At 40.9% G+C, this 14,756-nt stretch overlaps 1 protein-coding gene across 1 annotated transcript; it reads left to right on the top strand.

Moving 5' to 3' along the window:
- The first annotated feature begins 5,549 nt into the window (after positions 1 to 5,549).
- On the top strand, positions 5,550 to 14,050 carry LOC103059065 (nucleoside diphosphate kinase). The gene is made up of 5 exons (XM_007424588.3): positions 5,550 to 5,696; positions 7,638 to 7,770; positions 9,244 to 9,345; positions 10,393 to 10,505; positions 13,764 to 14,050. The coding sequence occupies exons 2-5, from the start codon at positions 7,642 to 7,644 to the stop codon at positions 13,879 to 13,881; spliced, it is 462 nt and encodes a 153-aa protein (XP_007424650.1). The 5' UTR covers positions 5,550 to 5,696; positions 7,638 to 7,641; the 3' UTR covers positions 13,882 to 14,050.
- The last annotated feature ends 706 nt before the right edge of the window (positions 14,051 to 14,756 follow it).

Raw genomic sequence — 14,756 nt, 5'->3', positions numbered from 1 at the left:
ATTGGGAGAGTGGGGCAGAAGCAGTTTTGCAAAGGTGGTGTATTCTACAGCCCAAGAGCCACATAGGAGAAGGCCCTTCCTGTGTATAACTCAGGGTGGCAATATCTTCAGAAGGGCCTCTGCTGCTAGCTTAATGGCAGGCAAAGTGGTCCCCTAGATAATCATTCCCTAAGCCTATACATTAAGATCTTCTGCCAAGACTTTTCTCCAGGTACCATCTTGATCAAAGACATGAACAACAAAGGTAAGGGGTTTCCCAGCAATAATGCCCCAGTTGTGGAATGCCTTCCATAAAAATGTGTGCCTGTGAAGCTACAATGCAATATTTTTCTTGCCAGGATAATTTATTCATTTCTGTTTGTGTTAGAGTTGCCCATCCACCAATCTACAATCTCAAATAAAATGAAGAGCAACATATAAATGTTTAACAAAATGGAATGTGACTATCAATAGAAGAGATTTTAAAAAGTGAGATCACACATTGTACCTTGTATGAAATGCCATGTTTGTAGCATGTGGAAAATGAAATCAAGTTGCAATGACTTACATTGAACAGCTGTAATAAGTATTTGGGAGAATTCCTAGATAATACTGTTACTCTGCTCTCTTGGAAGACAGAGCTGTGTGCTATAGAACCTGGTCCATATTCCTGAAACCACAGGCATCTCTACATGAGGATGCTATATAAAGGTCGGTTCTGGTCTCTCACCCCCAAGCTGACCTTGGTTGATCTCAAAAAGCTAAGCAAGGTTGGACCTGGAGAGATAGGACATCACCAGACAATCCCAGAGCTGAAGCTGAGCATATATTAGAAGAAGGGAATGGTAAGGAATATGGTTGCCAAGGAGGTGTTCTTGAAGTCACCAGGAAGGTGGCAAATTTGACTTGAAGACTTTATACCTGGATCAAACATTACAGTATTTGAGGGCTGAACTGAATTATTCAGGGTGAGCTGCAACTCCATAATGGTGGTGTCAGCCCCACTAGGTAGACCAGACCAGGAAATCAACTCCACAGGAAGGCTAAAACTATTGTTACTGAGGTTGGCTATAATAAGAGAATCTTGCAAGTCTGATTGTGCTGTACTTCCTCCTTTTTCTTGTCCTCCATCAGAATCAGGGAAGCATCTGTCTGAGATGAATGTTATCTTGTTGCTCTGAACTTAAATAATGTTTCACCCTTTTTACCTAGGTAACAGTTCCTGCATTTCTCCATTAAGGTAATCTTCCTTAGTTTCTACAAGTACAGAGGGCTAGGTGGGAAAAATTATCAAGCAATTGGGGTCCAAGGGATTCAGATAAGTAGCCATAACATTTTATTTTTTGGCAATTCTTCTGTCCCAATCCTCCACTTTAAATCAGTTGTGCCCCCTTCAAAATTGACTTTAGAACAAAGTGTCAGTTCTTACACAAAATAACCCAGAATTGTGAAATCTTTCCAATAGCCACAGGACAATACTGAATACTCTAAACTTTAGAGTCTAAAGTTACTATGTGACTGTGCTTAATACAAAATGGTTGTGTTAAACAGTATATTTTATATATTATGTATATTCTTGGAGCTGCAATACTAAGAATTACTTGATTACAGATGAAAATCCTTGCTGAACAAATTGAATTATATCAACATTAAATTAACCAACTAATCTAATAAGCAGATATGCAGTTTAATAATGAATACTATTTCTGTGGATAATTTTATAAGCCATAACATGCCCTGTAGTGCTTATGCTAAATATTTTTGCACCTGCTGAAGATCTTCTCAAAGAACATAATGTTGACTTGAACAACAGGCCACTTTTTGCTGATTTAGTGAAAAAGTATGCCCTCTGGACCCATCTTAATAGTATTTCAAAATATAAACTTTCTCATCAAGTATTTTGATCAAACCAATTATTACTTTAAAGTGCCACATCACAGTTATTATAGTATATACAACAGCACTACAAAGTAATTTAAAATGAAGAATCATGGAAATTATAGTATGTAAGAAATGTTCATAAAACTCATATTTGATTTTGTTTCAAACATATATATTTGAGTTCCAGTAATCATGATGAAAAATAAAGCTTTAATAGAGATAATTGAACTCTTATGCCAATCTCTCCCACCTAAATGCTAACCACCTGAGCCGGTTTAAGGCAAATTTAGTATAGCTGCTTATGAAATGTGCTTTTACAGGAAAAGATTAACATTACATCCATTAAGCTCTGCATCTGTTACTTTGTTACGTAACACTCCTTGGTTTTGAAAATGAGAGTTTCATTAAACAGACCCATTCATTTTCTCTATTATACCTAGATGCATGTTTCCAAAGTCTGTGTCATTATGCTACATGTATCTCCTAGTTGTGGGATATGCGCAATAGTATGCTGACTTGCAAGAAATTATTTGTATTAGAGATCCTAGCTTATATCAAATAATGTGAGCATGCTTGTAGAAAAATAAGGACTGTAATGGCCATTGTCAGTGTCCATTCCGAGAAAGGCCATAACCTGTACACCAGGTGAAGCTGGGCAAAACTATTCCTGGTCATGGCTTCTACCTCTTCCATCTGGAGCTGTGAAACCAGATTGCAGGCTCCATATTGAAACCCATGTCTTTTGGAGAGAGTATAACTCCATCTAAAGCAAAAGTTGGAATCAGCCTGAAATAAGTCACCTTCTGAATCAACAGCTGGGGTTCAGCACCAACCTTCTTCTTTCCATTCAGACCTTCTTAGGCTGAAGATACTGGTTCAAGATTTCTACTACCTCTCCCCTTTGGGCAAAGTGGAGACAACTGAAATTATCTACATATTGATGACACTATGCCCCATTCTGTCAGATGATCTTCCCCAGTAGCTTCATGTAGATGTGTATTAAAATAGAGGAGTGAGTCAAGACTTGGACTGCTCTACTGGGGTGCCCAAAGCCCAAACTCTCCTCTCTATGCATACCAACTGGGACAGTTGCATCACCAAATAATGATGCTTCCTACTCCCATCCTTCACAGGCAACTCAGAAGGATACCAAGGCCATGGTACTGAAGGCTTGCCAAGAAATCTAGCAGAAAAGTTAAAATCATTTCCCTTATTCATGTCCTGGTATAGGTCATCCATGAGCATGACCAATGCATTTCTGTCCCATGCGTGGGCTTGAACCGTGACTGAAAAGGTTTCAGATGTTTCTTCCAGAGCCATTTACAGCTGACCTTCTCAAAAACTTTCCCTAAAAACAGGACGTTGGAAACCAGGCAATAATGTTCTAATATGGCTAGGTCTAAGGCCATATTCAAGGATTGCAACATCTATCTCCCCTTCCCACAAAGAGCTGTTCATTGCAGCATAGGCCCTTCCCTGACCTCTTGAACCAGCCAGATGGGACAGGGAACTAGTACCCATGTGGCAGAGTTCATCTCACAAAGGGCTCTATACATTTCCTCAGGATTCACAGGCTTCCCAACATCATGAGATGTCACACCTCTCAACTTTTCAGACTCTTTCCTGCTAGCTCCCAACTCCAAATGAATGCAAGTGATTTTATCTGCAAAATGCCCAGATTAGCTAGCTGCTGTAGCCTTTTATCTGCCTATCCTTCCCCAAAAGGGACCAGATCACTTTTAAAAGGGCTGTTGGACAGCATTCTGCAAATGCAATAACAGCATAGAAGTAATGTCATTTCACCACTTTTACTGCCACAAAATAGGCTTGACTTAAGCTCATATCAATCATATTCACTCCTTGTTTTTTTTACCAAGTCTCTCTCCAGGCCTCTCTTCTGGCATTTTATCTCCTGGAGCTCCTTAGTAAAACAAGACCACCACTACTCCCAAATCAGTGCACAGCAGCCATTAAGGGCACCTCCATATTTCAGCATCAACTAGGTCCCCAACAGAGTTGCCCCACAGATACTCCCCAGGCTCTCTCCAGGAGCCTATTAGATCTGTAAGATTCCTGGGACAGATCACTCACATAATTTGTCTTCTGTAGAATGCTGGTGGTGTCTCTTAATGCCATGGTCACTAGAAAGTGGTCTGTCCGTGCAAGGGACTACTTCATATGCCCCTACTATCAGATCACATCTCAGCTGCTCCAAGGTAGATACCAGTTTGAAAGTGTTGCCTCCCCTGTGTGTTAGGCCTGGGATGACCTGGGATAAGCCTATGATTGTCATGGTGTCCATGAAATCCTAAGTCTCCATAAAAGAAGACTGAAATTGCCCAGCATATTGACCTTGGGAATGGGAGGACAGTACAACAGTAGTGCCACCAGGTGGTCTGTGGGATCCAAGAACGCATAAAAGGCCTCAGGTCCAGTCGCATGTCTGGAAAAGTGCTTCTAGAGTCTGTCAGGGATTCCCGAGAGACAATGACTTGACCTGCAGAAACAGAGGTGATTGCAGCTAGAGTGCCAGACAGAAAACGAATGTAGACAGTCGCTCTAAATCAGCTCAGGTTATGATCTGTATTCTCGGCTTTGAACAAAAGAAAGCATTTTATACCAGGCTAGGCCTGTACGAGCTTAGTTAGCATAACACACTAGATAAATTATGATCAGCTAGGTTGAGGGTCAATGCATTGTATAAACCCAGCCAATATGATTCATTGGGTTAACTGAACCCAGACAACAGGGTTAATTCAAAAACAATGGTAAAATTATCCATGGCTGAATGTGTGGTCCAAATATAGTCACTGTCTATTATGATTAAAGTTTAGCAAAGACGTTTGCTATCTACTATGTGGGCTTCATGTAAATGAACCCTAATACATATTGGCAATGGTTTGTTGTGACTTCCAAAGACATCAAGATGTTGTCATTCTTTTGTATACATTTGTATCTCCTTCACTCATTTTTTGCTTTTAATGGGTTAGCCCGTTAAGCCAGAAAATCCTGAAAAGAAGTACAAACAGAAATATGAAGCAATTGTCCACTCTAGTGGATAACATTAGATCCATTAATCTCTAAGGTCAATTTCTTTATCCACTAATGTGCCACAGGGTTATGAAAAGGCTGAGGTGAGTAGGGCAAATAGTCTTAAATACATACTATATCTGCCCAATAGTGCAGACAAAGATTTGGTGGTACACAATATACCAAAGTTGCTCATGCTATCAAAAATGGAAGAGTGGCAACATGTGAGAGAAGGATCACATATGGAAGCTGCTCTGATTTTCCTCTGAACTTAGTGACTTCTGTCCACAAACCCCCCACTCTGGTTCTGCCAGGTTTCCTTCCTTACCACAAATTATATTTCAGCACAGACAGAATCTACTCCACACCCACTCGCAGGAAAAGCAGCAGGTACTGGACATATCTGGGTAGAGATGATGGGACCTTTGGAGGAAGAACACATCTGGAAGAAGCCAGGTTAAAGACAACTGCCATAGTCTATCCCTTTCATTCGAGGAGAAAACATGGTGGCAGGAACATCTCTCCTTGTGAAAAAGCTTGCTTGCTTCCCTCCCACGACCAATCCCAGCCTTGCCAAGGGGGAAACCCACCGCACTTGCGAATCAGGAAAGGCAACTACGCAGTCCGGGGGGTGGGAGAGGGAGAGACGCGACACCGAAGACCGCCCTCTTTGCTGCGGCCCACGGGTGGGCCGATGAGATTCCGGCTTCGGCCCAGCCTCGCTCCTCCTCTTCCCCAGGAGGATTCCAACGAGACCGCAGCTGCAGCCACGCCGGCTCGCCTGGATCAGATTTACTGTAATCGGGGTGAGTGGCTTGTGCTTCTCTTTCCTGCTTTTCGGAGAGGAGGAGAAATAAAACCGAAGGCTTGGGGCGAAGGAAGAAGAGATTCGTAAAGGAAGAGAAAGGGGCCAATCTAGCAAACCCGGGTTGGGGGAGGGGCGTTGCCTTTATCGAAAAGCTTCGCAGCTGTCCTGAAAGCAGAGCGAGCAGTTGCTCAAATCGCTTCCCTGCGGAGACCACGAGGTTCCCGAGGTCCCAGCTGGAGACACGCTCACCCTTTCCGGCCTCTGTAACCTGAGGCGCGCCCCTCTTCTCGGGCGGCCCGCCGCGGCTCAGCACGTCGCCCGCCGCAGTCATGCCGCTCGCGCTACGCGTCTGTTCGGCGGAGGCGAGAGTGGGGAAGAGCCCGAGGGCCTTCTCGGTTGCTGGATTGCTGGTGGAAGCGCAAACACGTGCCGGCGCCGCCCGCGAGACGGAGAAAGCGAGAACAAAGGGTGACACGTGGAGGGACGGCCTCTGCTAGCCCTTGGCCGCCCGTGGAGGGGAAACGGCCGCAATACGTTTTAGGGTGCCTAAAGGGAAGGGCCGAGAGAAGGCAACTGGGGAAGTAATCGCCGGAGAGTGCAGGGCGGCATCTCTCTTTGCCGCTCGAGTCGCGACTCTGCGAGATGTACGTTCTTCGCGTGCCCCTCTTAGACCTCGTTGCGTCTTCCCAGACCCGACACAGAAACGTTTTGCGGTAGAAGCACAATCAACGTCAGTGGTGCAGGAAGAAGAATCCAGTTCCGGGAAGCTTCCCCGTTATGTGCACATCTAGTGGCCTTGCAGATACAAGAACCACTTTTAAATGAATGACTGCTATGATTTCTTTGGGTCTCTGTTGAGTTCTCTAGGTCGTAAGTTGGAGAGCTTATACCTTTCTTTTTTTCTTCGCCTTCGAGTCAGTTTTTGACTCCTGGCGACTGCCTGGACAAGTCCGTGCAGTTTTCTTGGAAAGGTTTTTCAGCAGTGGTTTGCCCCGGCCTTCTTCTTCCTAGGGCTGAGAGAGAGGGACTGGCGCAAGGTCACCCAGCTGGCTTCGTGCCTCAGGCGGGACTAAGACTCAAGGTCTCCCGATTTCTAGCCTGATGCCTTCACCTCTACAGTACACCAAACTGGCGCTCTATAACATTCTAGGTGGTGATAAACTACAGCTCCCAGCAGCCCTTATGGTCTACATGGGCTTCTGGGTATTGCAATTTAATTACATCTTGAAAGCACGGACATTTCTGTCTATAAACTGACCATGGAATAGTTTTAAGTACTTTTAAGGAATCCGGGTCCTTACTCAGAGGACAGAGGAATGGATTAGAGGCTGGCATTTTTTAAAAGGATGCTAATGTAGCATTTTTAGGGGAGAATACTGGCTTTTCTTAATTTTTTAAAACTTTTTCTAAAACAGGAGGAAAACTGGTGGTCTTAATTTTTTTAGACTTGAGCAGCACCCCCTTGATCAGCAGAAAGATATATTCTAGAGATATCAGAATTGGAGTGGGCCTACTTATCGCATTAGCTACTCAGCCAGAAGTGACACTGCTAGTGTTTAGCAAGAGATACCTAACCTCTCTAGAAATGATTCCACTGTTGAACAACATGCTTTTGTCTAAAGTATTTAACTGAAATTTAGGTCTTGCATCTTCTTTACATAAGAGGTAGTTCTTTCTTTTGCAGCAGTCTTGTGATGGCACCAAACTTTTCAAAAGGGCTCTAATTTCCCCTCTTTCACCCATCCATCCATCCTTCAGCCAAACAAACCTGACATACTGGACTTTTCATGCATAGGCTCTTGTGTGCTGTAAAATCTTTGTTTCTGTAACTTGCTGGTCACCACTCCATTTTCTCCATTTATTTAATCCTGAAAGAATGGTAACATTGATCTGTTTTGCTGTTGGTTTCCACTGGTTTCTTTCTGCTTTTCTCTCGCAGAATTATGGCTTCTAATACAGAACGTACATTCATTGCTATCAAGCCTGATGGAGTCCAGCGGGGATTAGTGGGTGAAATCATCAAACGATTTGAACAGAAGGGTTTCCATCTAGTAGCTATGAAAATGTTGCATGTAAGTTACATCTTTGGCCCATGTAATGGTTAATTAATAGATATATAAACCCTCTGAATAAATAAAATATCCCCATATGTTGAACTGCATCAGTTTAAGTTAGAATAACCAATTCAGAGCTATTTTAGTCCACATTTCATTGTCTTTCAGATTCATCTATGATTGTAAGCATTCTGTTAGTTCTTCCCCTTACCTCTTGAGCATGCACTCTTTTTATCCACATACAGAAACATAAAACTAGCACTTTTGAGAGTTTTGAATTTTGAGAGTTCAAAATCAGATGAATCCAGAGACAAGCTATGGACTGATGGTGTTTAAATTATTTCTGACATCAACTGAAATATTTCAACATACACACAATTTATCCAGAAACTTCACGTAATCATAACATTGCACATTCTTATATTTTTGGAGGTTATTTCCTTGACTGCATCAAGGAATATAATGTGGTTATTACCATCTTTTCAATTTAGCTCAGATAATGGTAGTAAAGCTAAATACACTCTTAATATCTATGACCATTTCAAGCAATTTATACAAAACTTAAGGCAGAGTGCAGACTGCTTTAGAAAGTAAGTCTGCATTTTGATTATTTTAATCTGATATCAAACTAAATGACTTAAGTTGCACATTTACAAGTTTATCTTCTTACTAATCTGTATGGCAGTCTTCTGTTTCCTGAGTTGTAGAAGGTTCTCTTAAAATTGTAATGCTATACAAATAAGCTTGTCTGACTTTGATTAGAAAACTGTACTTGGTAAGATAATATGTAGCTTTTACAGTAACAGCACTACTGGGTGATCGGTTAAGATTGGTTATCCAAATGTAAACTAGTGCTATGGGATTTAGCTGTGTCTCCTTTATTATTTGGTATTTGACATGATACTCTTGGTTGTGTTCACAGAATACAGGTGGCATTTGCCCCCATATACCAGCAGCATATGGTCAGAAATGTCCCCGTGAAAAATGGGAATGGACATTTTGACCTCCTTCAAGCTACCAAAGATAATGGATGCTTTGAGGCAGCAATTCCCTACATTTTCCCCTTTGGCATAAACACTTTTGCACTCCCTGATTAAGGTTGATACCAAAAAAGGGGGGGGTTGGTGCCACAATGAGCGGAGTCAGGGGTCATGTGTGTTTCTGCCATCCTTTCCTGGCTGAATAGGGGGTAAAAAATAACAGGAAATGAAGTGCCTATATTGATCCCATTTTTGTAGGCTGATTTAGAACTTTGTTCTGGCAGCTGGACAAGAGGGTTAATCTTCTCATCTTTGTTCAGATAACTGATTGATTGAGAGGAGTTAGTTTCTGTCCCCCCGCCCTGCCCCCAATTAGGTTATGCTTTCCTCATGATCTGCTAAATCCTCCCATTGATGCTGGTGCAAACGGCCATTCAGAGAAGACAGACTTAAAATAGATTTCCACTGATAAAAGAGGATTAATCCATTGCTGTATTTCTTTTCTCTAAAGGCATCTGAAGAACTACTTAAACAACATTACATTGACCTGAAAGATAGACCTTTCTATTCAGGTTTAGTTAAATATATGAATTCTGGGCCTGTAATAGCCATGGTAAGTATCTATTTATGAACCTAGAAATATTATTTTACTTAGCCCCCACCCACCCCCAATTTTCCTGAGAAGGATAATTTAGCAGTTGGGTGATTTACCAGGCCTCTTATGTAACATGAACATATGTTTCCTGTAGAAAAAGGCTATTTTAATGCATGATAATAAATACTACATATATTTTAAAAAGTACTGTTCTAGGAACGGATTGTTATCTTCTCCGTCAGACCTTAGCATTCTGCCCATTTCAGGAATGGTCTGGTGGTTTTGGGGAAGTTAATTCCCTGAACAAGAAGTAGTTCATGGTGCCCCATATGAGATTGTATTTAATGTTTTATTACATAGTAGGCTTTATTTAATATATTGGATTTCTGGTCAGTGACTGTAATCATTTTGATTGGATTTGTTCCACATGAAACAAGCTGGTTTCATTCCTGGACTAGTAGATGTTGCATATCCTAAGTAGGAAATCATGGGGTCGGAGACATGATAGCAATTTACAGGATAATATATGGAGTGGATTAAATGTCCCTATTCCATCGTATTAAAAGACTACGGTTATGAATTGAAACTGAACGATGATAGACTTGGAACAGAAAAGTAAGAACTTACACGATAATGCATGGAAACGTGAAATTCATTCTGTAGGATAGCAAATTCAGTTGCAATTTAAAAGGGAAAACCAAATCCTGGTGAATGGGATTTTCAGTGGTGATTAATAACAGTAGATATTATTACCCATTGTTAATACCGGATAAAGCTCCAGAATAGATGTCAGTCTACTTTGGAACAGGTAAACGTGAGCAAGAAGATGCTGTTGCACTTGGTTCTTCTTTGCCTGATTCCTGCTGGCCAACATGGAAGCCAGATACTGTCTTTTTTGGCTAAGCTTCTTAAATCTAGTAATTCCAGTTGATGTCTACACAGCTAAAAGAAAAATATATTAGTACGTGACTTTAAAAAAAAAAGTATAATATAATAAAGCCCATAGCTATTCATTCTGACAATGCCATATTTAGATCTATGTGTTAAACCTGTTTATTTTTATAGGTTTGGGAAGGACTTAATGTTGTGAAGACAGGCAGAGTAATGCTGGGAGAAACCAACCCAGCAGATTCCAAGCCTGGCACCATTCGTGGTGATTTCTGCATTCAAGTGGGCAGGTTGGTGCTGCAGTTTACTCTCTTGTATGTTATCTGAAGCCCTGCTAGAATTAATATTGTCATTTAGGTCCTTTAAAAGCAACTAAAGAATATAACCTTCGTGCTTCAAAAATAGTGTCAGATACAGTTAATCTGTGTAAAATATTCTGTTCTTCTAATGCATTTCTCCTACACACAGCACTCAACGCGGCTAACAATTAAATTTATAAAATATACCAATAATGCTTTTTCCAAACCAGTTCAGTACAGCAGAGTGTGGGGGGCATTTCTGTTAGATTTTAGAGTAGTGACACTCCAAGTGTTATTTTGGAGATCCATTGGGTGGTCTTCCACAGCATCCCCACATTCATGGGCCAGAACCTGCTCACCAGTTGGGATCTGCTTCCTGACACACACAGCTAGCTGAGAAGAGCCTCCTTGCTTCCATATCATCTCCCCACATCTGCTGTCAGTCGGCTATTCAGATGGAGCAGTGGTTCATTGAAGCTTACAAAAGATAGTACAAATCAGTGTTAAGTACAAATATTCAGAAACCTGACAATAGTGAGCAGGTCTCAACTGCAAGTCCAGATGCTTTGTGCTAAGTGGAACTCTGATCTTACACATACTCCAAAAAGAAAAGCCCAAGTAGAAAATATGATAACGAATATCTAAGAATGGGGCTACATTGTGCTGGAGATCCACTCACCCCCCAGCTCTTTAGTACTAAGTGATTTCTGTTGAAAAGCCCTTTTGACTAGCAAGTTGGTGTTAAGAGTTGTTATTGTATAGAGCATATAAAGTTATTCAAGTGATAAATAGATGCTTAATTTTGGATTAAATTTTTGGTATAGAATTTAGTTTCAAAAAGCCCTCAGAACAGAGGGGATAGGAAGGAACACACAAATGCACCACTGTGTAATTATCTTATTCACCAAAATGGATCTCCCATCCTCTTAAAAACAAAAGGGGGAAGGGAGGCATTTGTTTCATTGCATGGTCCGCACATTTTCCAAATTTTTATTTATTGATCTCTGATTGCAAAAGTTTAAGAAACACTGTCTTAGAATATAAGCAAGCTACAGTCAGGTCCAGAAATATTGGGACATTGACACAATTCTAACATCTTTGGCTCTATACACCACCACAATGGATTTGGAATGAAACAAACACAATGTGCCTTAACTGCAGACTGTCAGCTTTAATTTGAGGGTATGTACATCCAACTCAGGTGAACGGTGTAGGAATTACAACAGTTTGCATATGTGCCTCCCACTTGTTAAGGGACCAAAAGTAATGGGACAGAATAATAATCATAAATCAAACTTTCCCTTTCTAATACTTGGTTGCAAATCCGTTGCAGTCAATCACAGCCTGAAGCCTGGAACGCATAGACATCACCAGACGCTGGGTTTCATCCCTGGTGATACTCTGCCAGGCCTCTACTGCAACTGTCTTCAGTTCCTGCTTGTTCTTGGGGCATTTTCCCTTCAGTTTTGTCTTCAGCAAGTGAAATGCATGCTCAATGGGATTCAGGTCAGGTGATTGACTTGGCCATTGCATAACATTCCACTTGTCCCTTCAAAAACTCTTTGGTTGCTTTTGCAGTATGCTTTGGGTCATTGTCCATCTGTACTGTGAAGTGCCGTCCAATGAGTTCTGCAGAATTGGCTGAATGTGAGCAGATAATATTGCCCGAAACACTGCAGAATTCATCCTGCTGCTTTTGTCAGCAGTCACATCATCAATAAATACAAGAGAACCAGTTCCATTGGCAGCCATACATGCCCACGCCATGACACTACCACCACCATGCTTCACTGATGAGGTGGTATGCTTAGGATCATGAGCAGTTCCTTTCCTTCTCCATACTCTTCTCTTCCCATCACTCTGGTACAAGTTGATCTTGGTCTCATCTGTCCATAGGATGTTGTTCCAGAACTGTGAAGGCTTTTTTAGATGTCATTTGGCAAACTCTAATCTGGCCTTCCTGTTTTTGAGGCTCACCAGTGGTTTACATCTTGTGGTGAACCCTCTGTATTCACTCTGGTGAAGTCTTCTTTTGATTGTTGACTTTGACACACATACACCTACCTTCTGGAGAGTGTTCTTGATCTGGCCAACTGTTGTGAAGGGTGTTTTCTTCACCAGGGAAAGGATTCTTCGGTCATCCACCACAGTTGTTTTCCGTTGTCTCCTGGGTCTTTTGGTGTTGCTGAGCTCACCGGTGCGTTCCTTCTTTTTGAGAATGTTCCAAACAGTTGTTTTGGCCACGCCTAATGTTCTTGCTATCTCTCTGATGGGTTTGTTTTGTTTCTTCAGCCTAATGATGGCTTGCTTCACTGATAGTGACAGCTCTTTGGATCTCATCTTGAGAGTTGACAGCAACAGATTCCAAATGCAAATAGCACACTTGAAATGAACTCTGGGCCTTTTATCTGCACATTGCAATTGGGGTACTGAGGGAATATCACACATCTGGCCATGGAACAGCTGAGAAGCCAATTGTCCCATTACTTTTGGTCCCTTAACAAGTGGGAGGCACATATGCAAACTGTTGTAATTCCTACACCGTTCACCTGAGTTGGATGTACATACCCTCAAATTAAAGCTGACAGTCTGCAGTTAAGACACATCGTGTTTGTTTCATTCCAAATCCATTGTGGTGGTGTATAGAGCCAAAGATGTTAGAATTGTGTCGATGTCCCAATATTTCTGGACCTGACTGTACCTTTAGAGGAGATAGTTCTTAAGAATTTGACTTAAGCCCTTGACTAATTTAAAGTGATTGCCAACACTTTGAATTGTGCCCCAAAACAACTTGGTAACTAAGTTGACTCTGAATATTTTTAAAGGAAAGCAGGCTAGAAATTAGCATTTGTCAGTGTCAATTTAATCTTTGTCAGGCATTGATATAATTGATGCACAAGCTGATGTTTGGCAAAAGCATTCATGACTATAAAGCTACTGCAGCTAGATACTATACTTTTGAGTTCTAATATGGTCTGAATTACTAGTTCAGAAATGGCTACCTTGTTCAAACTACTTTGTGAAGCCTACGTGATAGTTACTTATAGGTGTAACAATATAAACAGCTTATACAACCATCAAACTTGAGTGGTCAGTAATATTTGATTATAGGTGGTACATTCTTCTTACAATTTTGTGATGGAATTTAGAAATAGACTTATAAAATGGAAAGTTTTAGCTATAAGTGGTGTTTCTTCTCTCTTAATAACTTTTTGTCCAAGTCTTGTAACATCTTTATCTTCTCTATAGGAACATCATTCATGGCAGTGACTCTGTGGAGAGTGCGCAAAAAGAAATCAGTCTGTGGTTCAAGCCTGCTGAATTTGTGGACTACAAATCTTGTGCTCAGGACTGGATTTATGAGTAAAGTAGTCCTTAAGGGGAGTTGTGCCTTCTTTCAACAAGTCATTTCATTCCACCCTTGCATTACATGGGAGCAGTTAGCATAGTTACTTCTCTGATTAGCACTATCAAATAAAGGCATCATGAACAAATAAGCATTCTTGTTTTTAAAGAAATAAAATGTTACGTGTGAATTGTTTGAAGTGTATTAGTCATACCTGTGGTTGTAATTTTAAAAAGTTCTTCAATAAATACAGATGTTAGAGGTGTGCTAAAAATTTCAAATTGAATTCAGGACAAGCTGTTTTGGCTATAACAAGCACACTTGAAAGTATTTGAAGTACTTTCAATGAGATCAGAACATTTCATTTCAAATTCAGAACATTTTGAATTCAAAATGTGTTGTATTTTATGAGCAAGGATCTTGCAACAGCACCTAACTAAGTAGGCTCATTCCTGGTTAGTACTTGAATAGGAGACCACCAGCGAATCCCAGGATTGTAAAGTAGATTGAGAAATTGAAAATTCATCCTGGAAGAAAGCAGTGGCAAACCAATTCCATGTTGTTCCTGAGAAGAGTACACAGACACAGTCCAGCTCCACTCGAGGGAGTCTTACCTTTTGCAAAATCTCCAAGTTCTGTAATTCCCTAATGTTAATTTATAATTAATCCACACTGAGCTTCTACAGAGCATATTACTTTTTGTAAGATGTGCGGCTATATACATTTGATAAATATTGTATCAACTGCATAGTCAAAACCCATTTGTAGAAGATTGTCCACAGCTAGCAGTGGTCATCCTAAAGCTGCTTTTCTCTCTCGATGGCTTTTTGTAGCATGAAAGTACATGATGAATGAGTAGCAGTTATCAATAGAAATGTCTTTTTAAATAGTTCCAT

The sequence above is a fragment of the Python bivittatus genome, unplaced genomic scaffold, assembly GCF_059951505.1.
Source record: "Python bivittatus isolate LINGU-HERP-01145 unplaced genomic scaffold, Pbiv_v1 ctg000220_np1212, whole genome shotgun sequence".
Classification (NCBI taxonomy): Eukaryota; Metazoa; Chordata; class Lepidosauria; order Squamata; family Pythonidae; genus Python; species Python bivittatus.
This window is presented reverse-complemented; position numbering and strand designations above follow the sequence as displayed.

What these genes read in the sequence shown, in the direction of transcription:
- LOC103059065 (XM_007424588.3), top strand. Translation starts at nt 7,642, where the DNA reads ATGGCTTCTAATACAGAACGTACATTCATTGCTATCAAGCCTGATGGA. An exon ending in CTGGGCCTGTAATAGCCATG is followed by an intron (nt 9,346 to 10,392) that starts GTAAGTATCTAT and finishes TTATTTTTATAG; the next exon opens with GTTTGGGAAGGACTTAATGT. An exon ending in TTCTGCATTCAAGTGGGCAG is followed by an intron (nt 10,506 to 13,763) that starts GTTGGTGCTGCA and finishes TCTTCTCTATAG; the next exon opens with GAACATCATTCATGGCAGTG.